Source organism: Bombus huntii, chromosome 15 (genome assembly GCF_024542735.1).
Source record: "Bombus huntii isolate Logan2020A chromosome 15, iyBomHunt1.1, whole genome shotgun sequence".
NCBI classification, from domain to species: domain Eukaryota; kingdom Metazoa; phylum Arthropoda; class Insecta; order Hymenoptera; family Apidae; genus Bombus; species Bombus huntii.
This window is the reverse complement of record NC_066252.1, coordinates 6,782,876-6,804,552: the sequence shown is the minus strand read 5'-3', so window position 1 is coordinate 6,804,552 and position 21,677 is coordinate 6,782,876. Positions and strand designations below refer to the sequence as shown.

The 21,677-nt window shown below is 37.6% G+C and overlaps 1 protein-coding gene across 9 annotated transcripts in view; it reads left to right on the top strand.

Annotated features, from left to right (window-relative positions):
* Positions 1-21,677, top strand: part of LOC126873647 (uncharacterized) — a 127,367-nt gene that overhangs the window by 61,874 nt on the left and 43,816 nt on the right. For 8 of the 9 annotated variants that reach the window (XR_007692481.1, XR_007692478.1, XR_007692480.1 and 5 more), the window contains 4 exons: positions 11,246-12,198; positions 12,351-13,249; positions 19,630-19,993; positions 21,418-21,614. Coding sequence is in view for 4 of the 9 variants with exons in the window: in XM_050634724.1 (XP_050490681.1) it covers positions 11,246-12,198; positions 12,351-13,249; positions 19,630-19,993; positions 21,418-21,614 (2,413 nt within the window). In the remaining 5 variants the exon portion in view is untranslated. The remainder of the gene's footprint in view (positions 1-11,245; positions 12,199-12,350; positions 13,250-19,629; positions 19,994-21,417; positions 21,615-21,677) is intronic. The other variant, XM_050634726.1, reaches the window with a different exon arrangement.

Below are 21,677 nucleotides of genomic sequence, written 5' to 3'. Positions count from 1 at the left end.
GTGAGGATATATCATATGAAATCTCTGACGAATGTATCACGACGTGTCGTAGCTCCGCGTTCTGAGATTTTGTTAGCACTCTCATGTTCATCGTAGCGGTACAGTTTGGAAAAAGTTCGAGGATGGACGTCAAAGCTGCAAGATTGTAAGTGTGTCTGAATTGTCGATTATTCGTTATACTGATAAGTCTCGATATTCAACGAGATCACCTTTAACAATGTATAGTATAGTAGTTAAGAAAAATATTAACACAACGTTGTACCTATTAGAACATTTGTATAGTAATTGATCAGGCCCAGTGTTAAGTTTCGTATTTTTTGGTAGTACTTTTATGCAACTATGAAGGTTTGATATCATGAAAATGAAATGTATAGAACCCGATGGAAAAACGCTGTAAGTGGAAAATAAGGGTAACACAAGCCGTCGTGTACGTTTGCGGAGTAAATATCTCGTAGCTTCTATGTAGATTTTCAGATTTGTTTGAAATTCGAACAATATAATCGTGACAGTCGTATCTCATTACAAATCCAATGAAATTTCAAGATGTTTTCTATAACACGTGCAATCTGTACGCGAAAATTTTCTATGGTAACTGTTCAAATACATTGCTGAGTCATTGTATATCGACTTAACTGCAGCCTAAGATCTCCACATGGTCAAAGGAATATTATTAAATGAAAAACTTCTCGTCCAATTGTCCGTCCCTTTACGGCGATAGACTTCGCCTGGTAAATGTTTAAACGCGCTTAAGTACACCAAGGCTAACGCCTTTAAGGCTTGACGGTATTATTATTCCCACGGGTATAAGTCAGAACTTTAAACGGTGCTGTATCTATCTGGTTGTCTGTTTAGCAAACCGTTTGGCAAGTGTAAACCCAGCTATCCACGGTTTCCTCTGGAATCAATTTTCCCGTCAGCGTTTTCAGACGTTACAAGCGACCGTTGGAATTTATGCGACGCCATAAAACGCGTGTCCCATAGGGGCCGCTCTTGCGTCAGTATCTGTCGCAATATTCTAGTAACACGACGTTGATGGCGCGGCGTCTCACAGCGCGGTATTCGAACGAGGCTTCGCGACAAAAGTCAAAATTCGCGGGCTACGTTGGCAGACCATGTTCGCAGGACAGATTGGCACGTTCACGGGCCATATTCGCACATTTTCACGTTCCACTGTACGGCATTTGAATGACGATTCGGGACAAAAGGGCACGTTTGCAAGTTTCCAGGCCACGTTCGCAGTTATACGAGACACATATCGGGACATGCTTCTCATATATGCGGAAGTAGCGTGTGTTCCGCTGCCTCGATATCGAAAAGGATTCTTAAGATATTCCTATATCTATATATGCGGTATATAGAATTATTCATATGTACATTTGTTTATTTATTTATTTATTATTACTTAATATATCGTCGAATTATACATGTATAATTCGTTACGTTTTTTGCACACTTTTGCCTCGTATTAAGTCTATATATTTATGTATTAACACTTTGACTGCCACGCCGAAATCACATGTTTCGCTGAGGATGACACGGGAGTATTTTTATTATTCAAAGCATATAATGCACAACCTTTTACTACAATTATTATCACGATGTTGGTAGTTATTTTTCTATAATACACGCATTTAGAGATTTCATTTCGTTTATTAACTTTTATTTAAGTTTAAAATCATGAGAAGCTTAAAATTTCTATTGGGTTGGCAACTAAGCGATTGCGGATTTCGTCAATACCATCTAATGGCAAAATCCGCGATCGCCTAGTTGCCAACCCAATAGTTCGTTTAGATTTTGAACGTTATTAACACTTTGACTGCCACGCCGAAGTCACATGTTTCGCTCAGGACGCCACGGGAGTATTTTTATTATTCAAAGCATACAATGGAAAAATAATAATAAATTGATGATCTAAGACGACATTCTTCCCCAATGGACCGTTTATCTTATTGATGGTCACGGGTGACCACCGTGGCGTCTTGCTAACAGTTGATAGCGACGTATTATAACAAGGTTTCGTTTATTTCAACAAACCATTCGCATTCGCTATTTCGTCGTAAGCAGAACGTGCAGAATATATCGTTGAAACGTGTAGAAGATGTTAGTAAACGGTATTTGCTCATTGTATATGAATAGTAAGGTATGCTCACACTTCTAACTTCAATTATATGATTATAAAACAGCATTTACGATTATTTTCTGAGGTGTGTTTATAATAATTTTCGTAGATTACCCCTCAAAGATGTGGATGCAAACACAGTGCACTGTTAGATGCAAGATTTGTTCTCATTTTTTTTTTTTTTATTGATGTCCTAATAAAAATGTTTAATTGTTCAATGGTGCACTTTTTATTTCAAAGTATCTTCTATTTATCGGTTATATTCAAAATGCCCTAACTGTCAATTTTCATACAATTTTTACAATCGTAAGAAGTTCAAGCTCTCGGGTCATCAATGACCACAGTGGCGTCACAGGAAAAACCGTAGCTGGTCATATATGACCAACGTGGCAGTCAAAGTGTTAACTACGGTTATCATTGTTATCATTATCATTATTATTATTATTGTGATTATTATCGTTATCAGTTTGGTATAACTAAAACTGGCTTCAAAATATCGAAATCTCAATTTGAAAATATTGCAGAGGACGTTTAGTGGATCTGATAGAGAAATCTTTTGCCGGGACAGAAGCACCAGGAGTTCTCCCTGTACGCGACAGCCATCCGGAGGGAAACGAAAGAGTTGGATGGAGGGTTTAAAGAAAAACGGCCGCGTTTGCAGGTTTTCACGTTCGTGTCCCGTTCACAAGAACGATACGCGACGAGACGGTTTCGTCTTTTTCTTCGAATTCTTTGTTCTTTTTTGACAGATTGTTCTGAACCAATAGCGTTCCTCGAAATTGGTTTTCTCAGAGCATAAGTGCAGACCGAAGTATTCGAATCAATAGCATTATTCGTCGCTAAATTGGCAAACTATGTATGTGCTCAGAGCAATGGCTTTTTTATTTTAATTTTGACAATTGATAAAAATATACAAGCGATTTTGACGCTGAAAATTGATATCGATTTATCTTCAAATGGAAACACGATTGTGTGAATAATTATTATATATATGTGGCATAAGTGTTATCAAGATTTCGAGAATTTCAATCTTATCTCTATTTGATGCTGTATCATTTTGTTAACATTTAACCTTCACTTTGGTAGTTACTTATTAATTCATTTAATTTAGTATAATTGCGATAATATGCGTAATTTATCGTATTGTGTTTAAACACGTTACAACACGTCAACTTTACCAACGTTTAAATCTTAACTGTTGTAGTTATTTATCGTTCTCGTTGAATTTTAACGTTTTACTAATTACTTTAATTTTTCCAGTATCTTTAATATTTATTTAACCTTAATAATACTGGAATATTTAACGCTTATTTTAATAATAATTCTCAAGAATATTACATGCCGAAGACCATTAACGTTATCATTTTTGCTGGATCACCGGCCGCCTTCCATTATTTGGAGCGACGCGACATTAATCAATCTACCAAGCATCAAGGTCACTAATGACGTAATATCGCCAAAATGTGCCCGATCGAGGATGAACGTTATTTGACATTCGCTGATGTCAACGTCGTCGAAAGACACGCTTTCCTTTGCCAATATTTCGTAAGCACTATCGATGTCCCGTATAATAAAGTTACAGCTTCGAGGTTATCGTTTGTCGTTTGTTATTCGTATCGTTTCTGTTAGTTATAATATTTAACGACGCTTTTGCTAATTAATATTTAGTTAGAAAATACAATGTTTTAAATCGCAATGTTCCGTATTACGAATAATCTAATTTCTAATTTTTATTCGAATCTTCGATCGCAGTTGTACCTAGAAAATTCTGTTTTCTTTTCTTCGCAAAAAGATTATTGAAATCCTAGTCGTTATCGTGGCAGGTCGCCTTTTTCAAAGGAAAAGGATTAAAATCGATCGTCGCTTGGAAGAATTACTCAAGTGTCAGCCATAATCACGCAAAACGACTCACTTCTTTTTCGCAAGAAGATTACATTTAAATGCAATTTGTAATCACACAGAATAATTGTTTCTCTGATTTTTTCAAATCCACTTTTCTTCATCTTCCAAAGGAATCGTAGATCGTATTCACGTAGAATTAGTTCCCTTCTTCTCCGACGGAGAAAGAAATAATCACGTAAACTGATTATTCGAACAAGATTATTCGAATACACTTGTAATAACGCGATAACGAAAACCACCGACCAGACGTTTTATCGTAAGAAGAACTCTATTTCTATGGACATAATGGATCACGCGCAGCCTTATATTGCATGATTCCTCGCATAGTTGGCGCACCAGGTCGTGCAGTTTCCGGCGGAAACACGCGCAATTAGCGCGACCCTCGGCTTTCTCCTCAAATTCGATATTTCATGTCACGATAGTACTTAGACTTGAGTCAGTGCAGGAAAAGAAACATCGGAGAAATGAATCGAGTAAATGCCTCATGGACGTTACACGTGTTCGTTGGAGAAAAGATCGATCGTGACCGTGCTTATGAATACTGAAATTTCCATACGTTCGTGGGCGTTCTCGAGCCGAAGTGCGAATAAGAAAAGAAAATATCGTCTGAATTCTTGGAACGTTTTAGGAAAATTGTCCCTTAGGCTCGAACAATTTGTATAAATAAAGCGATCCACTTGGACTTGGTAAACATGACTGGTCGATGAGAATCAAGCGGTATTTTCTATTCCCCATTATCTTTATGCAACAGCTTGTAAAAGTGTTCGCGTATTCGCCATAGATACGTCACGATAGTATTTGAACAGTGAGAAGTTATTGGGTTGGCAACTAAGCGATTGCGGATTTTGTCGATACCACCTAATGACAAAATCCGCAATCACATAGTTGCCAACGCAATAGAATCTTTATGTACGATGTGTCGTAGGAAACGTTCGAAATTTCATTAGCACCATAATCGATAGACTGCGAATTTTTATGCAAATTCGTATCTTGGAGGATACAAAAAAGTGGTGTCTCGGTAGAAAATTATTTTACCTGACTATAGCTAGTTTCACGTGGTAAGTATTATAGGAAACACTGTACTTTGCGTATTTTCGTGCAAAGTTCCTATACACATTTCCTTTATAATATAAATCGTTTACCTAAGTTGCATTTTTATTAATTGCATTTATGAAAATAAATTTATGAATTTGCCTAACTGTCCACAGTCTATTTTGCTATTTATATTTTATTAACACATTTTACTATCTGTAGACGTAAAACGAAACGTAGGTGTTGAAGGATTAAATAATAAATTAAACAGCAAACGAAATAGATGTTCTTCTACGCTAAGATCATCGAAGTGTCTAGTTTAGAACGACTCGAACATCTTGCAATTGGTATTCCTTGCGAGTGATCCAGCTTTCTGATCACGGCGTCACCACCCACGAGCACGTCGATTAATTAAACGGTGATATTTCCAGACGGCTGACAAGGCCTTGACGAACATTCTTTTTAATCGAAATTGCGACATGTTTACGCGTAATCCCACGCATGCAACGATACCGCCTTGTTTGTCTCGTTTGTCTGTACGCGTCCACATGAGGCAGGAGGTCAAATTCAAACGTCAAACGTTAAGGTTCGTTTAATCGCGTACAACCGTTTAGTCGAGTGACGAGTAATTTGCTAACTTGTTGCGTGTGGGCGCTGAAATTTAGTCGAGTAGATCGATAAAACGATTTAATCGAGTAGATCCATTTGATTAGGTTTGCCTGGTTGTATAGGGTGCTTCCACCATACTCGCTACTAACCGACTAAACTTGTTACTAAACTCTACTAATTCCGGTTACTTTCTACGTACTAAACTCCAATACCTAACTAAACTTCAATAGTAGTTGCCTTATAATTGTAATTGGCTCGTCACTCGATCGAATCATTGGATGGTGGTTGCGCGTCTGAACAAGATCGCTTAAAGACGATCGATTCAGAAATTTGAAAATTGAATCGAGTTGTTTGTAGCGAAACAATTTAATCGGATAGTTGCATTTCATGAAACTTTTCTACCTCACCAGGCTTCTTCTTTTACCTTATTATTAACCAACTAAACTCGTAACTAAACTGCGTACTAATTCACTTTCTATGTACTTGAACTGTTTAGTTAGCAACAGCAATTGGCTAGTCGTCGCCCGACTAAATTATTCGACACGTCTGAACGGATCTGCACTGTTGACGTCGATGTTAATTATTATTCCATCGTTAGAAATTATCTCGGTGACGCGGCAGAAGCTTCTGGCAGGCGTGAACGAGGTCAGAAAAGCGACGTCACTTTACGACGTGCTTCGCCTCGCCATAGTGGAAACTTTTTGAATTATGTGTTGCGTGAAATAAACGCTGACAACTCGCAATTAGAATTTTATTTATAGCCGCACGTACGAAGTTGTATGCTGATACGCGGTAATAGAAATTTATTGCTATGGAAAATGTCATGAAGCCCGACGTTTACAAAGGTTAGCGGAGTGAAAATGATAAGATACGCAAGCTGTAGTCATCGCGTTCTTCCCTTACAGCCTTCACCTTCCATATTTCCTATGTAATTTCAATCTCTACGCCATTTATTTTTAACGATCCTCTTTAACGATTTTCTATCTTATCCGCCACACTACTCGATACTTATGTCACCTTCGTTTCGAATACTACGAGCTTGTTAAGATCATGTTGGCCAGATACTCGGAGCCGATCGGATCGTATTTCGCGGTGGATATCGTAAGCACAGGCATCGAAATCACCGTCCAGTTTCCTAAGGGGCTTCGTAAATTATCGTTATATATACAGTACTTACACGGAACCAATTCCCCAAAGGGAATTGCCCTCCACAAGACGTTTGCGTCCTTCGCTTGCAACATGTTTCACTCGCCTCCTTGACAAACGCTGCAAATGGAAGATGATTTACAACAGAAACGTTAATCGATTGGATCAATCCATGAGCGATGTACAAAGAAACTTGTTAACGCTAATTAGTCGAACTAATGAGTTACTTATCCAGTTTATTCGTTGCTTTTTGTGTAAACGATTTCGTTGCTTTTGTAAAAAAACTATGTATCTTCTCGTGAATTTTACATGGACGTGTTTTAGATGTGGCTGTTTTTAAATTGATCTAAAGTAGATGTAGTCGTGGTTACAAATGAAATAAAATAGCTGTATAGTTCTTTCATATCTACGTACGATAAAAATTACAATAAAAGATACGAGCTGAAGGAAGAAACCAACAATTATTAGGTTGGCCGAAAAGTGTCTTTCTTTTACAGACACGTCTTTTACAACGACGTAGCTTTATATAAAACGTGAAACCTAATCTATCGAACGTTGTAATCTTTATCCTGATAGAACGAAATGGATCACACGTAATTCGATAAAATAATATAAAATGGAAAATGTTGTGCATCCATTATTTCTATAATGGAAATACATTGAAAAATTACATGGAGATCTAATAGGATGAAAAATTACAAGAAAAATCCGACAGCGTCACGAAACTTTTCATCGGTACTATACGTCATTGCGAAAAATTTGCCAAGAGAAAGACACGTCGGTTACAAGAACAAAGGAGCGTAAACGTCTGATCGAGCTTGTACTTACGTACGACGAGCACGTAACGGACACGGAATGTGCATCACGACTTCTTTGCACCTGTCTGATTTATGAATACCATTCGCGTATACGCGGATCTAACGTTCGTCCAACGAAGAAAAAGACTCGTTACAGCAATTAAAAGCGAATGAAAAAAGAAATGTGAAACAGTAAGAAGGAAGATCGTCGTGTATTCTCGTGTCGATCGTCGATAATTTGTCGGCAAATTAACGTATCGATTTCTCCCTCGTATTAACCGCGTTTCCTACTTAGGCAACGCGATGATTTTTTGATCGCGACAGTGTATTATTCGCCGTAGCAAGCTGTATGTCGCAACTGTGCAAAAACCGTGAAACGACTGGCGCATTCCATGTTACAGCGGAATGCAGTTACGCGAGACATACGTGCGTCGCGTAACCGATCGAATCTTTTTCGTTTCTGATCTCGTTCGCTGTGTTTCAGTTTGGCCGAATAAATCTTTGTAAAAGTAAAGAACGAAATTTTAGTTGTTGATTCAATCTTTCGTTATCGAACTTCAATTTCTCATTCGTTTATTCGTTATCCGATTTCAATTGTTTCGTCGGTTATTCCATTTCAATTTTCAAGTTTGTTCTTGAATCTTCGTAAAAATCATCGCAGGATTTCTTGAGCTTCTCGTGAAATACATATTTCTACCGCACTAAACGTTATTATTATACAGAACAGTGTATTACTTGTATTGTAACATTCAGTATTACATTACAGTGCTATACATTTTACAATGTAGTTCTGTATTGACATGGTCAAATGAGAAGAAAAAGCGCTTTACGTAAGCCGATAACAATGTGTTAACATTATACCGTAATATTATACAGAAGAAAATCAATGTAATATAATAAGCGTCTTTTAAAATCTATTCAACATACAATGCATAAAATTCTACTAAATATTAATCTTCCTAACATCTTCCTTCCGTTCACTTCGTGCATCCATCATCCACGTTTGCACATCAGCAAAATGAATCCGATTTCATGGTATCTACTACGCTACAGAAGCCAAGCTACAAGTCCAAGATCTACAAAACCAAGTTCTGCATTCGAGATTACGTACATTTGGCGAAATCCTGAAATTTGAATTATCCAAATCGTGGAAATACCGATTCTCAAAGTATAGGACGCGTTAGTGGCGATTGAGATGTCAATTGGCTATGGAGAAGTGGCCGTAACTAATTGTCAGCGAGTTCAAAGCTGTTCTAATTCAACTAGATACGCGGCGTGATGAACGAGCAAGCTGATATATAACTGTGCGATCCTCCGCGAATGCAGATCTCGTTGTCAGTCGTATTCATTGGCCTAGTTCGAACCGAACAATTGATTCGCCTTGCGGACGTTATTTCCAAGTCAGATCGAGCTTTTGTACGTGTAGGATGGAAAAAACGGGATTTTTCTGGTTCAACGTCTCTTAAAGCAATCGCTCAACACTTTGCTGTTGAAAATTGAAAGGAAAGCGGTCCGCTCTTTAGTTTCTTAGTAGGAGATAGCTTGATAGGTTGATGTATTCAAAAATGTGCGAAATACTCGTTCGAGCAAGCAATTGTGAAGGAAAAACTATTGTAACGCGAATATCCGAAAATTTCCTGGATGCTGGTAGAATTAAAATGTAAACTTCGGAATGTCAAAAAATTCAAAGTAAATTGAGAAACAGGTGACACAGCTACTGGAGCGTAGCGAGTCTTTGAAGAACTACGTTAATTTGCGTCAGACAAAGGGAATGTCTTTTGCTCTCGAAGCTCGTCGTACGTCGAGCTTCAAACAATTCCGTCGCCAATAGTATAGAGCGTCATTTAAATTTCATATTTTCGTCATTTTAACCGGCACGATCTCAATTGCAAATCGCCGACCCTCTAAGGAACATACGCCGGGGCGACACAAATCTCCTCGTTGCGGATTTAATGAGCTTCACACTCCCCGGAGACTGAAACTTCTTTGGATTGTTAGAGAAACCAATGGTATGGTCGTTGGTTTTCGGACATACGGTGCAATTCTATCAGAAATTCGATATTTTGTTGTATTTTCACGGATTTGATAGAAGAGCGTTGCTTTTTTTAGAATTTTGTTTTCTTTCTATGTTCGGTCGCTTGGAAACGCTATGTTGTGAAATGGTTTTCAGAGAAACGCTGTACAGAGAACTTGCGGAACTTTTGCTTCCATATATTCTCTATATACAGGGTGGTTGATAACTGGCGATACAAGCGGAAAGGGGGTGATTCTACGCGAAAAAAGAAGCGGAAAATATAGAATAAAAATTTTGTTTCTTTCTTCTAAATTTTTCCATCGAGACAACGATCTACAGTGAGATCCGTTATAACGTACCGCACGCGTACCGAGCGAAATTTCAAAGTCGATTTTCTCGAAAACAAAGCCTCGAACGAAAAATGTTTATTCTATATTTTCGACTTCTTTTTTCGCGTAGAATCGCCCCCTTTCCGCTTGTGCCACCAGTTACCAACCACCCTGTATATCTTTCTATTTGATACAAAGTAATCAAATTTGAAGGTTTTCATCGAGTGATCATTCTTTCACTCGCCTCTTTGTGATTCCTTATAAAATAACTAACTCGTTACAAGAAAAGAGAATAGAAAAACTAGAAGAGAAAAAAAAAATAAGAATGCTACTTATTTGAGTTAGGAAAGCGATTCAGTGATTTTGTAACAGAGTAGATAATATAATATATAACACAAATAATATAATGTAGACGATGAACAAAAATCACTGCTATCGTTTCTCGCATCTAAAAATAGTAAAAGAGAAAGGAAAAAGAAAGTGGTCGGTAAAAATTTGCTGCGAGAGCATTTCCATCAGTTCGTCAGTAGGGTGGCGTTGAGAAACGAGGCGAGGCCGGGCTCGAAGCGGCGATTAAATGTCAAACGCAGATCGGATTGTTGTTTCGGTGGACTTTGGAGCGAATGCTCGAAAAAGTTGGCCAGGCTGGTTTTCGAGGAAAATTCAATTCAACCTAGTACCTATCGTTGACAGTCTCGTCACCGGTTCAAAACGCGATCTGCTTCTCTCGATCGTGTAAAACGAGAGATCTCGAACCGATTGAAATCGTCGAACCCACGCCTGTCGTTTATACGTATTTGCCACTGATCGTTCAACGTTATTTGCTCGAATATATACACCTCGATTCATAAGTATTAGAAATATGCACAGGCTCGCGAAAATATTGAAAGAATAGTCGTACACAGTTTTTACGAATATATCATATTGCGTTAGACGAAATATTTTGCAATTTCATTAATACTCTAATGACAGTCATAATCATATTCGTAAGATTTGACACAAATTCGAGTACATAGAAGAAATTGCAAGATATTTGACGGAAGTGTATACGTATTTCGTGTTGTAAGATTATTTAAACGATCAGTCATTCATTATATTAATGAGACTTAGTATTCAATGGGGCCATCTTTAACCGAAAGGTACAAAAGATGTAATTAATTATTTCAACGAATAGAAGGAAACTACCAAAAGAATGGAAAAATGTAACATAATTCGATCCATTGAAATTCATCTCATTCTTCAAAACAATATGTAGTCGCCGACAAAAACGTGCTTCAAAGATGTTTTCGTTTTTCAGGCACAGCGCGATCGACGAAGAATCGCCAAGTTCGATCACCAAGTCGTTGACAGTGGCCACACCGTCTCCAAGGGACGCCTCACTTGACGATCCTCTGGGTACTTCCACAAACATCAAACAAATTTTCCCATTACACTCCAGCGCTTCGACCGACCAATATTCTTCGATTCGAAGATTCGAAACAAAAACCAACGACCCCATTAGGCTCCAATACCCACAGATAAAACGAGACTCTCAAACTCCAAACATTGTCAAGAAATCCTCTTGTTCCCCAAAACAGACCACTCTACCAACCGATAACTTAGGTCTACTAAAAAAATCGCCACATTTAGACAAATTAAATGACCTGGACAGACAACTACCAGAAGGATTCGCAGATTTGGAAAGCAAAGTGACCATCAAGTTACCTTCGGAAGAAGCCACATTGAGGTCTATAGATCGCGAAGATTCCTTCAAAATTCCATCAAGCCCCGAAGATATTTCTGATCAAGAAATCGTTGAGGTTAGAAAGGACAGTGCTCTGTTCCTGGAGGAACCTGAAGGTCTGCCCACTCTTCGAGAGATACTTAGGTCTAGGAGTCCAAAGATCGTCAGACCTAGAAGGGAGAGTAGCGGATACGGAAGTAATTTGGGAACTTTTGACGAGGATAGAAGAAACTCGTCGTCCGCGGATGTTTTGCAAGATTTGTCGTCGTTTTTAAAAGAGAGACGAAGATCTTCTACCGGTCCTAAACGGTTGAACTCGAGGGTGATTTTGGGCAGAGCCGAGGAGAGTTTGGCTAAAGACGGTGAAGTTGGAAGGATGCCTACGACCGAAGTTCACAGGAAGCTATCTGGGGCTGGACTCGAGATGCCAAATATTGAGGAGGTTAGGGAAGTTCTTAGGGATGAGGTCCCTTCCAGACAGGAGAGCTTGGATAATCTTTGTAGTCTTGTGAAGAGGGTTAGCTCGGGTAAGTTGCGGTGCATAACGATTGGTTGGCTTATAGAATTTTCCTACCTTTATATTTTTATAGTTTTTCGCGATAACTTACTAAGTTGTGATATTTTACGTGTTTATCGTACAAAAATAAGTTATATCTGAAGCTTCTTTTCTGTTCATCAGAAGACTTCTCCATGCGCTGTGGCCTTCTCGGAGATTCTGCGGATCAACGTATCTGCCTAAAAGACATGTCAGGCATATCAACCATCAAACACCAAGACTCGTCAGCCCTCTTCGATTCTTCTCTCAGCGATTCGGCCAACCGTCTCTCGATATCTCCAACCTCGAAGAGTCCGACTCAACCAGTCGCACGTTCCACAACGCCAACGTTTCTCAGTTCCAATATACGAGACATCAACAGGCTCGTCGATAAATCTGACGAGTCTTTTGATCGATCAAAAGACACGAACGCTGAAAGACACAAGACTGTCGCGTCTAGAATTAACGAAGCATCTCAAAATAAGTTGGCCGCTCTGCAAACCAGAGAGGAAACGGTACAACAATCCGTGAAAAACGATATCCAATTCGATGTTCTTCCACGATCGATTAAGATGTATCAGTTGTTATCCACCCAATCTGAAGATAGATCCGATGGCGAGTTGCATTTGGACAGAAGGATATCGTTTCAAATTTCAAAGCAGGAAGACGTGGCTGCAACAATGATGTCATCGGCGGTATCAATGAACGCGTCTCTGAACAAGTCTTCGAGCGTCTTCACGTTGAAAAGCAGCGTTTCTGGAGATAATCAGACATTGACGTCCGGCGAAGCTGTTGACAGCTGCAACGCGAGGAAGACAGTTTCACCTGGAGAAATTGGGACGAGTCAAAGGTTCCTTGGGGATAGTGGAAACGTATCTGCGAGACCTATTTATCCGTACTGTCCTTACTCGCCCTATGGGAGTCCTCAGGGAAGTCCCAGGAATAGGAGGAGACCTTTGAGAGAGAGTAGGAGAGTTTCTATCGATAACAGGCAGGGAGCTCTTCAGCTGAATCAGTATAAATTATTGGATAATATTGGCCAGGTAAGTTTCTATCCGTTATGTGACTGTTTCTATGATTTCTAAGATTTTCAAAGTCCACTGTACCTCAAAGCTTTATGATATAGTTTATTTTTATTAATCTCAAAGTCAACTCTAAATTAATTCATGTAACCAATTCACAAACACAGGTTTAGGTTTGTCTTCACGTCATCGAATAAATTACAAACATAACATAGAAGTATCCACGATATTCGTAATTAATTAAAATATTTTCCAAAAGTCCAGCAATTTAATTCTTTAATTTTTCAAGTTCACCGGTTTAAAAAACACCAATGTGTTTCGCTTTTATTAACTTTGAGGCTAAATGGGAACTCATGTATGTAATACCAATTCATATTTGTGAGAATATAATTAAGCAAGTAGAACGTCATGGAAAATATAGGTTTACCTATAGAAACACTACTCTTTGGCTACCTTTTTATACATTTTTTTTTTATATAATGCGCATTTTGGGCATCTTGCATTTTGAAATTTTTAATTTAACCTCCCTTATACATATCTCGTTAGTGGAACAACCAGACGAATATTCCTTCCTTAATATTCACTAAAGGAAATTCTACTTTTTGCCCTTATCGCGAGCTACCCACGTAAAGTAGCTGTAATAGAACGAAACTGAATATGTAAATGAGAGGCAACCATAAATGAAATATTCTCCAACGGGATCGGTCGTAATTTTTGTTCTTCCCCGGCAAACCGTGTTCCGTTTCCCACGGGAGTTTAGTCCGGTGAAACTCATTAATCGCGAGAAATTTTGAGGCCAGTTTCGATGCACGGCGATTCGCTTTAATCGCGTTTAATTGAACAGTATCGGGAACTGTGCCGCGGGCGCGTGGAAAATCACGCGTTAGCGTATTATTTGCCATCGAAACCGATTAAATATTCTGATCGATCACACGAGATTACTTTGCAGCGTGATTTATTATTTTCAATAACGTCGCGCTGTGTCGTTACGATTATTATTCGATATTATTGTACATTAATCAAAAATGAATTGTGACATTTGTTACATTTATTTCACGCGAAATCATTGAAAAGATGATTTCCGAACGTGAAAAATGTAATTATCAAATGATTTTTAGTCGACGATAGACGTAGAAAAAACATGGTAAAGGCAGAGAGGATTGTGGTTTGGTCTGTTTTCTTCTTCCTTTACTTTCTTTTTCTTTTTCCTTTTCTTCACTTCGAGATGGTGTCGCGACATAGCATAAATTGCTCCAATTTTCTAAATTACCATTCATTCTCCTTTCCATTACACTTGCTTCGTGATAAAATTCTTTCTCTGCATAAGAAACAGCCGATGAATATATTGCTACAGAGCTTAGATTTTCTTGGTTGAACTTGCCATTACTTCGATAGAAATTGCTTCAGTTATTTGATTATTTTAATTCTATTAAGAATGTTGCGTTAGAATGTTACACGCTGATTTTTTCGTCATTTTCTATCTAGTTATATCTTTCTAGCGTTAAAAAATATCTTCAGTTCGAAGATAACAAAACGACAAGAACTGTTTACTAGTATGCGTATTCTCGTTTCAATGTTATCTCGTTATGATTCGAGGGTCGTAGCAGAATCGTATAAATGGAGAAATATAAAATCATCCCATATTACACCTACATCTAAAAGGATTCTTGGCATCCAGTTTGAATTTTCATTTTTGCCAAATTGCTCGTTTTGCTCCTTCTATCGCTTGCCAGGCAAAATAAAAATATCTCACTTTCCAACTAAAATAAAAATAACACAATTCAGCACGAAAGAAGGGTTGAGCAAGTGGAAGAATAAAAAATCTGCGACATATCATCTCCGTAGATTCTACACTTTTATTGCTAACAGTTTCCTGGCGTCCAGTTTGTATGCGAATTTTCACCATTTCCAAAGTGCACGTATTGTGCGTTCTTTCATTTTCCAAATAAATTAAAAATAACACTATTTTTATGCTGAATTGTGTTATTTTTATTTTTATGCTGAATTGAGTTGAGTAAGTGGAAGAATAAAAAATCTGCGACATATCATCTCCGTAGATTCTACACTTTTATTGCTAACAGTTTCTTGATGTCCAGTTTCACTGAGAATTTTCACCATTTTCAAATTGCACGTTTCGTTCCTCCTGCCCAATTTTCTGCCTCTCCAAACCATGCTCCCTCCATATGCATAGTTATGCTGGATCCTAAGTAGTCAGTGCCGATCGACAAGTAGCCATCGTTTGCCTCACAACGAAAAACTGATTTGCATAGATCGAACGTGGAATTCCATTCGTGCGTGATCCTCCGTACGACACGAACGTCGCGAAAATTAGACGGAAGTCGACAGAACGGGGCGTGGTTTGGTTAGAAGTTGGAAAATTTCGTTCGTCGGTGTAGCGAGGTGAATCCCAGGTATCTCTAGGATCGAGCTAAGAAAGTATAAAGGAGGATGCAAGGAGAGTTTACTCTGTGGGGAGAGTCGTCGTTTCACGCTCTTAAGCTGAACGTCGGTTTCGATTCGATCTTCGCCTCGGTCACTTTACTGCTCTTTCTCAGCTACAAAGTGCAGATCGAGATCAAATTTCTGCCAGATACTCGGCCAACTGCAACCTGGCAAATTGGAAATTTTATATTTCAAGTGTACATTGTACGATAGAGCTTGTCGAGTTTGATGGAGCGATATTTATGCCACGTTGGTCTATTTTGTAACGATATTGGGAATGTTGATACGAACAATGGTAAAAATTAGTTCAGAGGAATTTCTAATGACAACGAGAAATAATAACGCTGTTAATGACGAACGAAATGTCAATTATATCAATAACAAGAGCGACGAGAATGATAAAAGTACAATGACGACAAAAAATTGCAACTTTAAGTTAGACATTGTTCGAAAAGATCGATTGATCGTCTTGTTTATTAAGAGAATAATAATAATTTCAGCTTCTCGAATAAAGAAGCATATTGGTAAAAAATAATTAGTTAAAGCAATGAAAAATAAATTTATGAAACATATATGACATTTCTGTTGCTTTTACAGACTTTCACGAATTATTATATTGTTTGAAATATTCATAGCATGTCCGACAATTAATATAAAGTACTGCTGCGTATTTAGCGAGACTAAACAGAAGTGAAATTTTTTTATTCCACAACCAGTAAAGCATCGCCGTGAGGAATAAAATACGTAAAACTTTTTAATTCGTTTATCTGAATATTTTCATGAAATTCTTTTCGTTCCTACGAACGTTTCGTGGAACACGATATACAATTTACGAGTTCTCGGAAACCAGTAGTATATATCAATGATATATATCACTTTGAAGAGATGCGGATAAACAACTGAGTTCACAGAAAATCTGCACAGAGAACGCTTTCAAAGATTATTCCTCGTATTATTTGTACCGTTTTGTTTCTATTTATTTATATCTATTAAATTTGCCAACATGTATATTTTATTCGACAATAAATTGTTTAGATCAGCGAAAAAGGTTTTTTATGCGAAAATCACTCATGAAATTTAGTAGTTTGTGATCGATCATTTATTTCGTATATGTCACGAAATATCCGAAAATCGATAATCACGGATGCGATTGATATGGGAAATTGAAACCTTCGAGCATCAACTGCTGTCCAGCGGACGCGAAATTTTCCGAAGTAATGGAAAGGATTCTCCATTAGGATCGAAGATTGCTAATAAAATCTAATTTTTGTTAATCTATGGCTTTACGAGGAGTTATACAGAGTGGTTGGTAACTGGTGGTATAAGCGGAAAGGGGGTGATTCTACGCGAAAAAACAAGACGAAAATATAGAATACAAATTTAAAAATTTAAAAATTTAAAAATTTGAAAATTTAAAAATTTAAAAATTTAAATATTTAAAAATTTAAAAATTTGAAAATTTAAAAATTTAAAAATTTAAATATTTAAATATTTAAAAATTTGAAAATTTAAAAATTTAAAAATTCAAATATTTAAAAATTTGAAAATTTAAAAATTTTAAAATTTAAAAAATTAAAAAAGTAACGTCAATCGAGACAAAGATCTACAGTGAGATCCGTTATAACGAGACGTGATAAAGTGCACGCGTACCGAGCGAAAATTCAAAGTCGATTTTCTCGAAAACAAAGCCTCGAACGAAAAATTTTTATTCTATATTTTCGACTCCTTTTTTCGCGTAGAATCACCCCCTTTCCGCTTACACCATCAGTTACCAACCACGCTGTAGAATTTCCAAGAACCGATAATCACTCGTTCAATTAATCAACGTTGAAAATTGAAACTCTGTGTTCAAGACCGCCAATTCGTCTTTATCCGACAAAGAAATTTTCGAGACGATGAGAAGAATTGTCAAAGGAAGATCATCAGTTAAATCTAATTTTTATTTAACAGTGGCTCCAGGACTTCCAAGAACTGGTCGCTCTGAACGTAATTAGAATTTAAAACTGGGTGCTCTGTGTAAATTTAAATTTATTATCGAAAATTTCCAAAAGGAGTAAAAAGGATTCTGAAAGGAAGAAATTGCAATATCAATTTTAGTTAACAATGGCTTTAAAATTTCCAAGAACTGGTCGTTCTAAGTGTTGGAAATTGGAAACTGTAAATTTAAAAACCTTCAATTTCTTATCATCCCCGCCCCCCCCCCCCCAAAAAAAAAATTTCCAAAGCAATCAAAAGCACTTGAGCGATGAATTTAGGATGTCTTGCTACGGTTATCACTAAAATCCAATTTTTGGTTACCCTGTGGCTTTACGAAGGACCGCACGTACGGCAGAATTTCCAGAAATCGTTAATTGCGAGTGTAATTAATATCGAAAATTGAAAGCCACTGTTTCGAACGTACCATGGTTTTCTGCGCCATAAAAGTCAAACCAAAGAGGCAACAGCCAACTAGAAAAGGTAGCGGCGAATAAAAATCTTGCGAGACAACAGCTACGATATCATGAAAGTTAAACAACAACGTTACTGGTAATTTGATGAAGGTTCGTGCAAAACAATTGTGTTTTGTCGTTTTTTTTTTTTCTGTCCAATGTTTGTTTTTCGTCGACATCTACTTTTGAGGCTGCAACCGCTATCTTTCTAATCCCGAGGAAACATCATGCGCGACAACCGTGAAATAAAGGAAATGAAAAAATATTGTACAAAGTTTACGGAACGTGTAGGTACATCGTGTGCTTTCCATTAGAAGCAGCACTTCTACCGGAAGATGTATCTTGTTTTTCTTTTTTTTTTTTTCTTTTTTAGTTTCTTTCTTTTGATTTTCCCATGGGAGAAGAAATAACGAAGGGTAAAAGAAAGATGGTGTGAAAAGAAAGTTTCTGTGGACGTCGACAAGACGGGAATTTAACTTTAATGAACTCGTATTGTCTTACAAACTACGTTTTCTTTTTTTTTTTTTATTTCGTGAATGCGATATTCAAATAGAGGAGATTGTTTTTTCTAATTAGGAATTTTTTATAATTAACTGTCAACCTGTTAAAGAAATGTAATTTCTTTAGATTTCTCGCGAAAATGTATGAACTGCTGTGTGAAGTGAAAGCGAAATGACATTCGTTTAAACTTAAGTTCCTCCTTCTCCAGGAATTTTGAAAGAGTAAATTACGAAATTTTCAGGAACTATCTTGTAATTCAGTAATTTTTATACTTTCTTTGGGTTTCGTTTAAAAACAAAACGAATCTACGAAGTACACAACTAAAATGAAAATTCTGCAGTAATAGAATAGAATTGTTAAATTAAAGAAAATTTGTTTAAATTCTAGTCCTTTCGTTCCAAGAAATTAAAAAATAATTGGTTAAAGCACTCGCAATAATTGTCTTTCAATTTACTGACTGTAAATATTTTCTTTAACCTCCCCCTCGGAGACGCGAAAATATTCAAATTCCTTTAAATTCGAATCCTGTCATTTCCAGAAGTTTTTAATAATTTCCTATCAGTCTACCAAAAAAAAAAAAAAAAAAAAAGAAACAAGCTTTTCCGAAGCACAGAGTTGTATAATTCTTCGCAACAATAAAACTGTGTCAAACCAGAAGAAATTTGTTCCAAGAATTTGTAATATTTACATGTCAATTTACTAAGAAGACAAACGATTATCGAAACACAGAACCATAATTATACCTGCAACAATAAAAAAAAAAAACTGTGTCAGTTCTTTAAGATTCTTTTAAAATTTTAATCCTTCTATTTCCAGAATCTTTGAATAATCAACCATCGATTGGCTAAAATAAAAAGAACGTGTCTTTTCGTAGCATAGAACTGCGTACGATCCTCTGCAACAGTAAAACCGTGTCAAATAAAAAGAAATTCGGCTAAATTTAAATTCTTCCATTTCCAGGTATTTTTTAGTGTCGACGATCTCATATCCTTTCTTTCTTTTTTTTTTTTTTTATTTCTCATGTTATAGGGTTCCTACGGGATCGTAAAGCTAGTTTACAACGAGGAGGACGAGACTCACTACGCGATGAAGATTCTCAGCAAGAAGAAACTGATGAAGAAGGCGGGAATCTTCGGTAGAATGGCTCCGGGAAAGAAGGGTGCGGCTAACCCTTTGGCGAAGGTCTACAGGGAGATCGCGTTGTTGAAGAAATTGGATCACCTAAATGTCGTGAAACTGGTGGAGGTTCTCGACGATCCGGACGAGGACAACCTTTACCTTGTTTTCGAATTGGTCCAGAGGGGCGAGGTACTTCAGGTGCCTACCGATAAACCACTCGACGAGGAGACTGCCAGGAAGAATTTTCGTGACGTTGTAATGGGCGTCGAGTATCGTAAGTCATTTACGAAGACTTAATTAAATACGTTGGCTAAACACAGAGAATCTAAGAAACAATTTAAATTTAAGTAAATTTGGTAAAAATGCTTCAAGTGTTTTATTTTGTTATTTATTCAAATATGTCACATTGTTACTTTATCAAATACTTTAACCTTAGCGCGCAACACAATTATTTGTAACTTGAAAAATAAGCCTCGAAAGATAGTTTCGTACAAGAACTATTTTCATTGTTTTGTTAGATCACGAATTCTTATGCAAATTTATATTGTTGTGAATACTAAAGAAGCGAAACCAGATTTCTTTCACGTGTACATAATATAGTCAGAAGTTTACGTTGCATGTTTTGTCTGCTCTTTTACAGAATACATTCTCTGAATATTTTTACACATTCAAATTATTCATGGATGCATAAAAATCTGCAATTTAAAGCCTCGTCTCTACCGAAGCAACATCGAGCAACCTTTTGTCGCCTCTTGTTGCTGCCCGTGCCAAGTTGCAAGAAATTTCCGACGAACAGCCACAACCTATAGAGACATTTTTGTCCACGCTGAAGCAACGATCAAGCGGCTATCTTTTCGAGTAATAGGAGCAACAACAGAAAGTTGCTCGACGTCGGTTCAATAGAAACGAGGCTCAGGCCCACAGTCCACGAGGTCAAGCTTCGTACACTCGTATTAGATGCAACGATGCTGAGAGTAGCTTGAAGCTTCCATTCGGCGGTCATTGTAACGCACACCTGTCCACGAAACCGCAGCGAAACCGTCTTCGTCGTGACGATTGGCGTTAACATTATGTCAGTACGTTGTAACCTCGCGTCATAACACGACGTCAGTGGCGAGACGCAGACTATAGCGATACAATGAAACGTGGTGATGAGTCAATGCCTCCTCGTCATCGTTTGATATTTTCATAGCGATACAAAATGTATTTTACTTCGCGCTTCGTACATCGACAATTGGAATACGATTGTGGCGTAAACGTATCGCCGTGTCTAACTCATTTGCTTCATGGCTCTACTTAACACGACTGATGCCTGTCACCGCGCGCGGTCGTTCGTAGGTGCAGTAAACGACATCCGAATTCTTCATGGAGTTTATCGAAAATTATTTACTGTTCAATGTTACTTCGCGAACATCGCATCTTACATTCTTTATAACAGAGGAAAAAGGTAAAAATTATTTGGATTAAAATGGAAATAAAAAAAAGCAAAGTGATAGAAGACAGTCGCAGTGCGCGGATTAATCCGCGCTTGGATGCAACTGGACTGATAAACTTCAAATAGGCTTCTGTGAGGCGACGCTTCGCGGACAGTGGGTTAATAATTATATTTAATAATTATAATAATTATATTTAATATATCGCGTGGGTGTTCTTAATGTTCATTGACCTTGCATTGTCGCTGTTGTTGTTGCTGTTTAGTGCACTACCAGAGGATAGTCCATCGTGACATAAAGCCGAGCAACCTGTTGGTAGATAGCGACGGTCGCATCAAGATCGCGGATTTAGGTGTCAGCGCGGAACTGAGAGCATCCGGAGAATTATTGTCCGGACCAGCCGGGACTCCAGCGTTCGCGGCACCCGAAACAACCACGCCTGGCGCCCATTATTCTGGAACGGTAAGTACCATCGGCGTACGAGGCTATCGTCTGATCGATTTTCAATTTCGCCCCGTATTTATA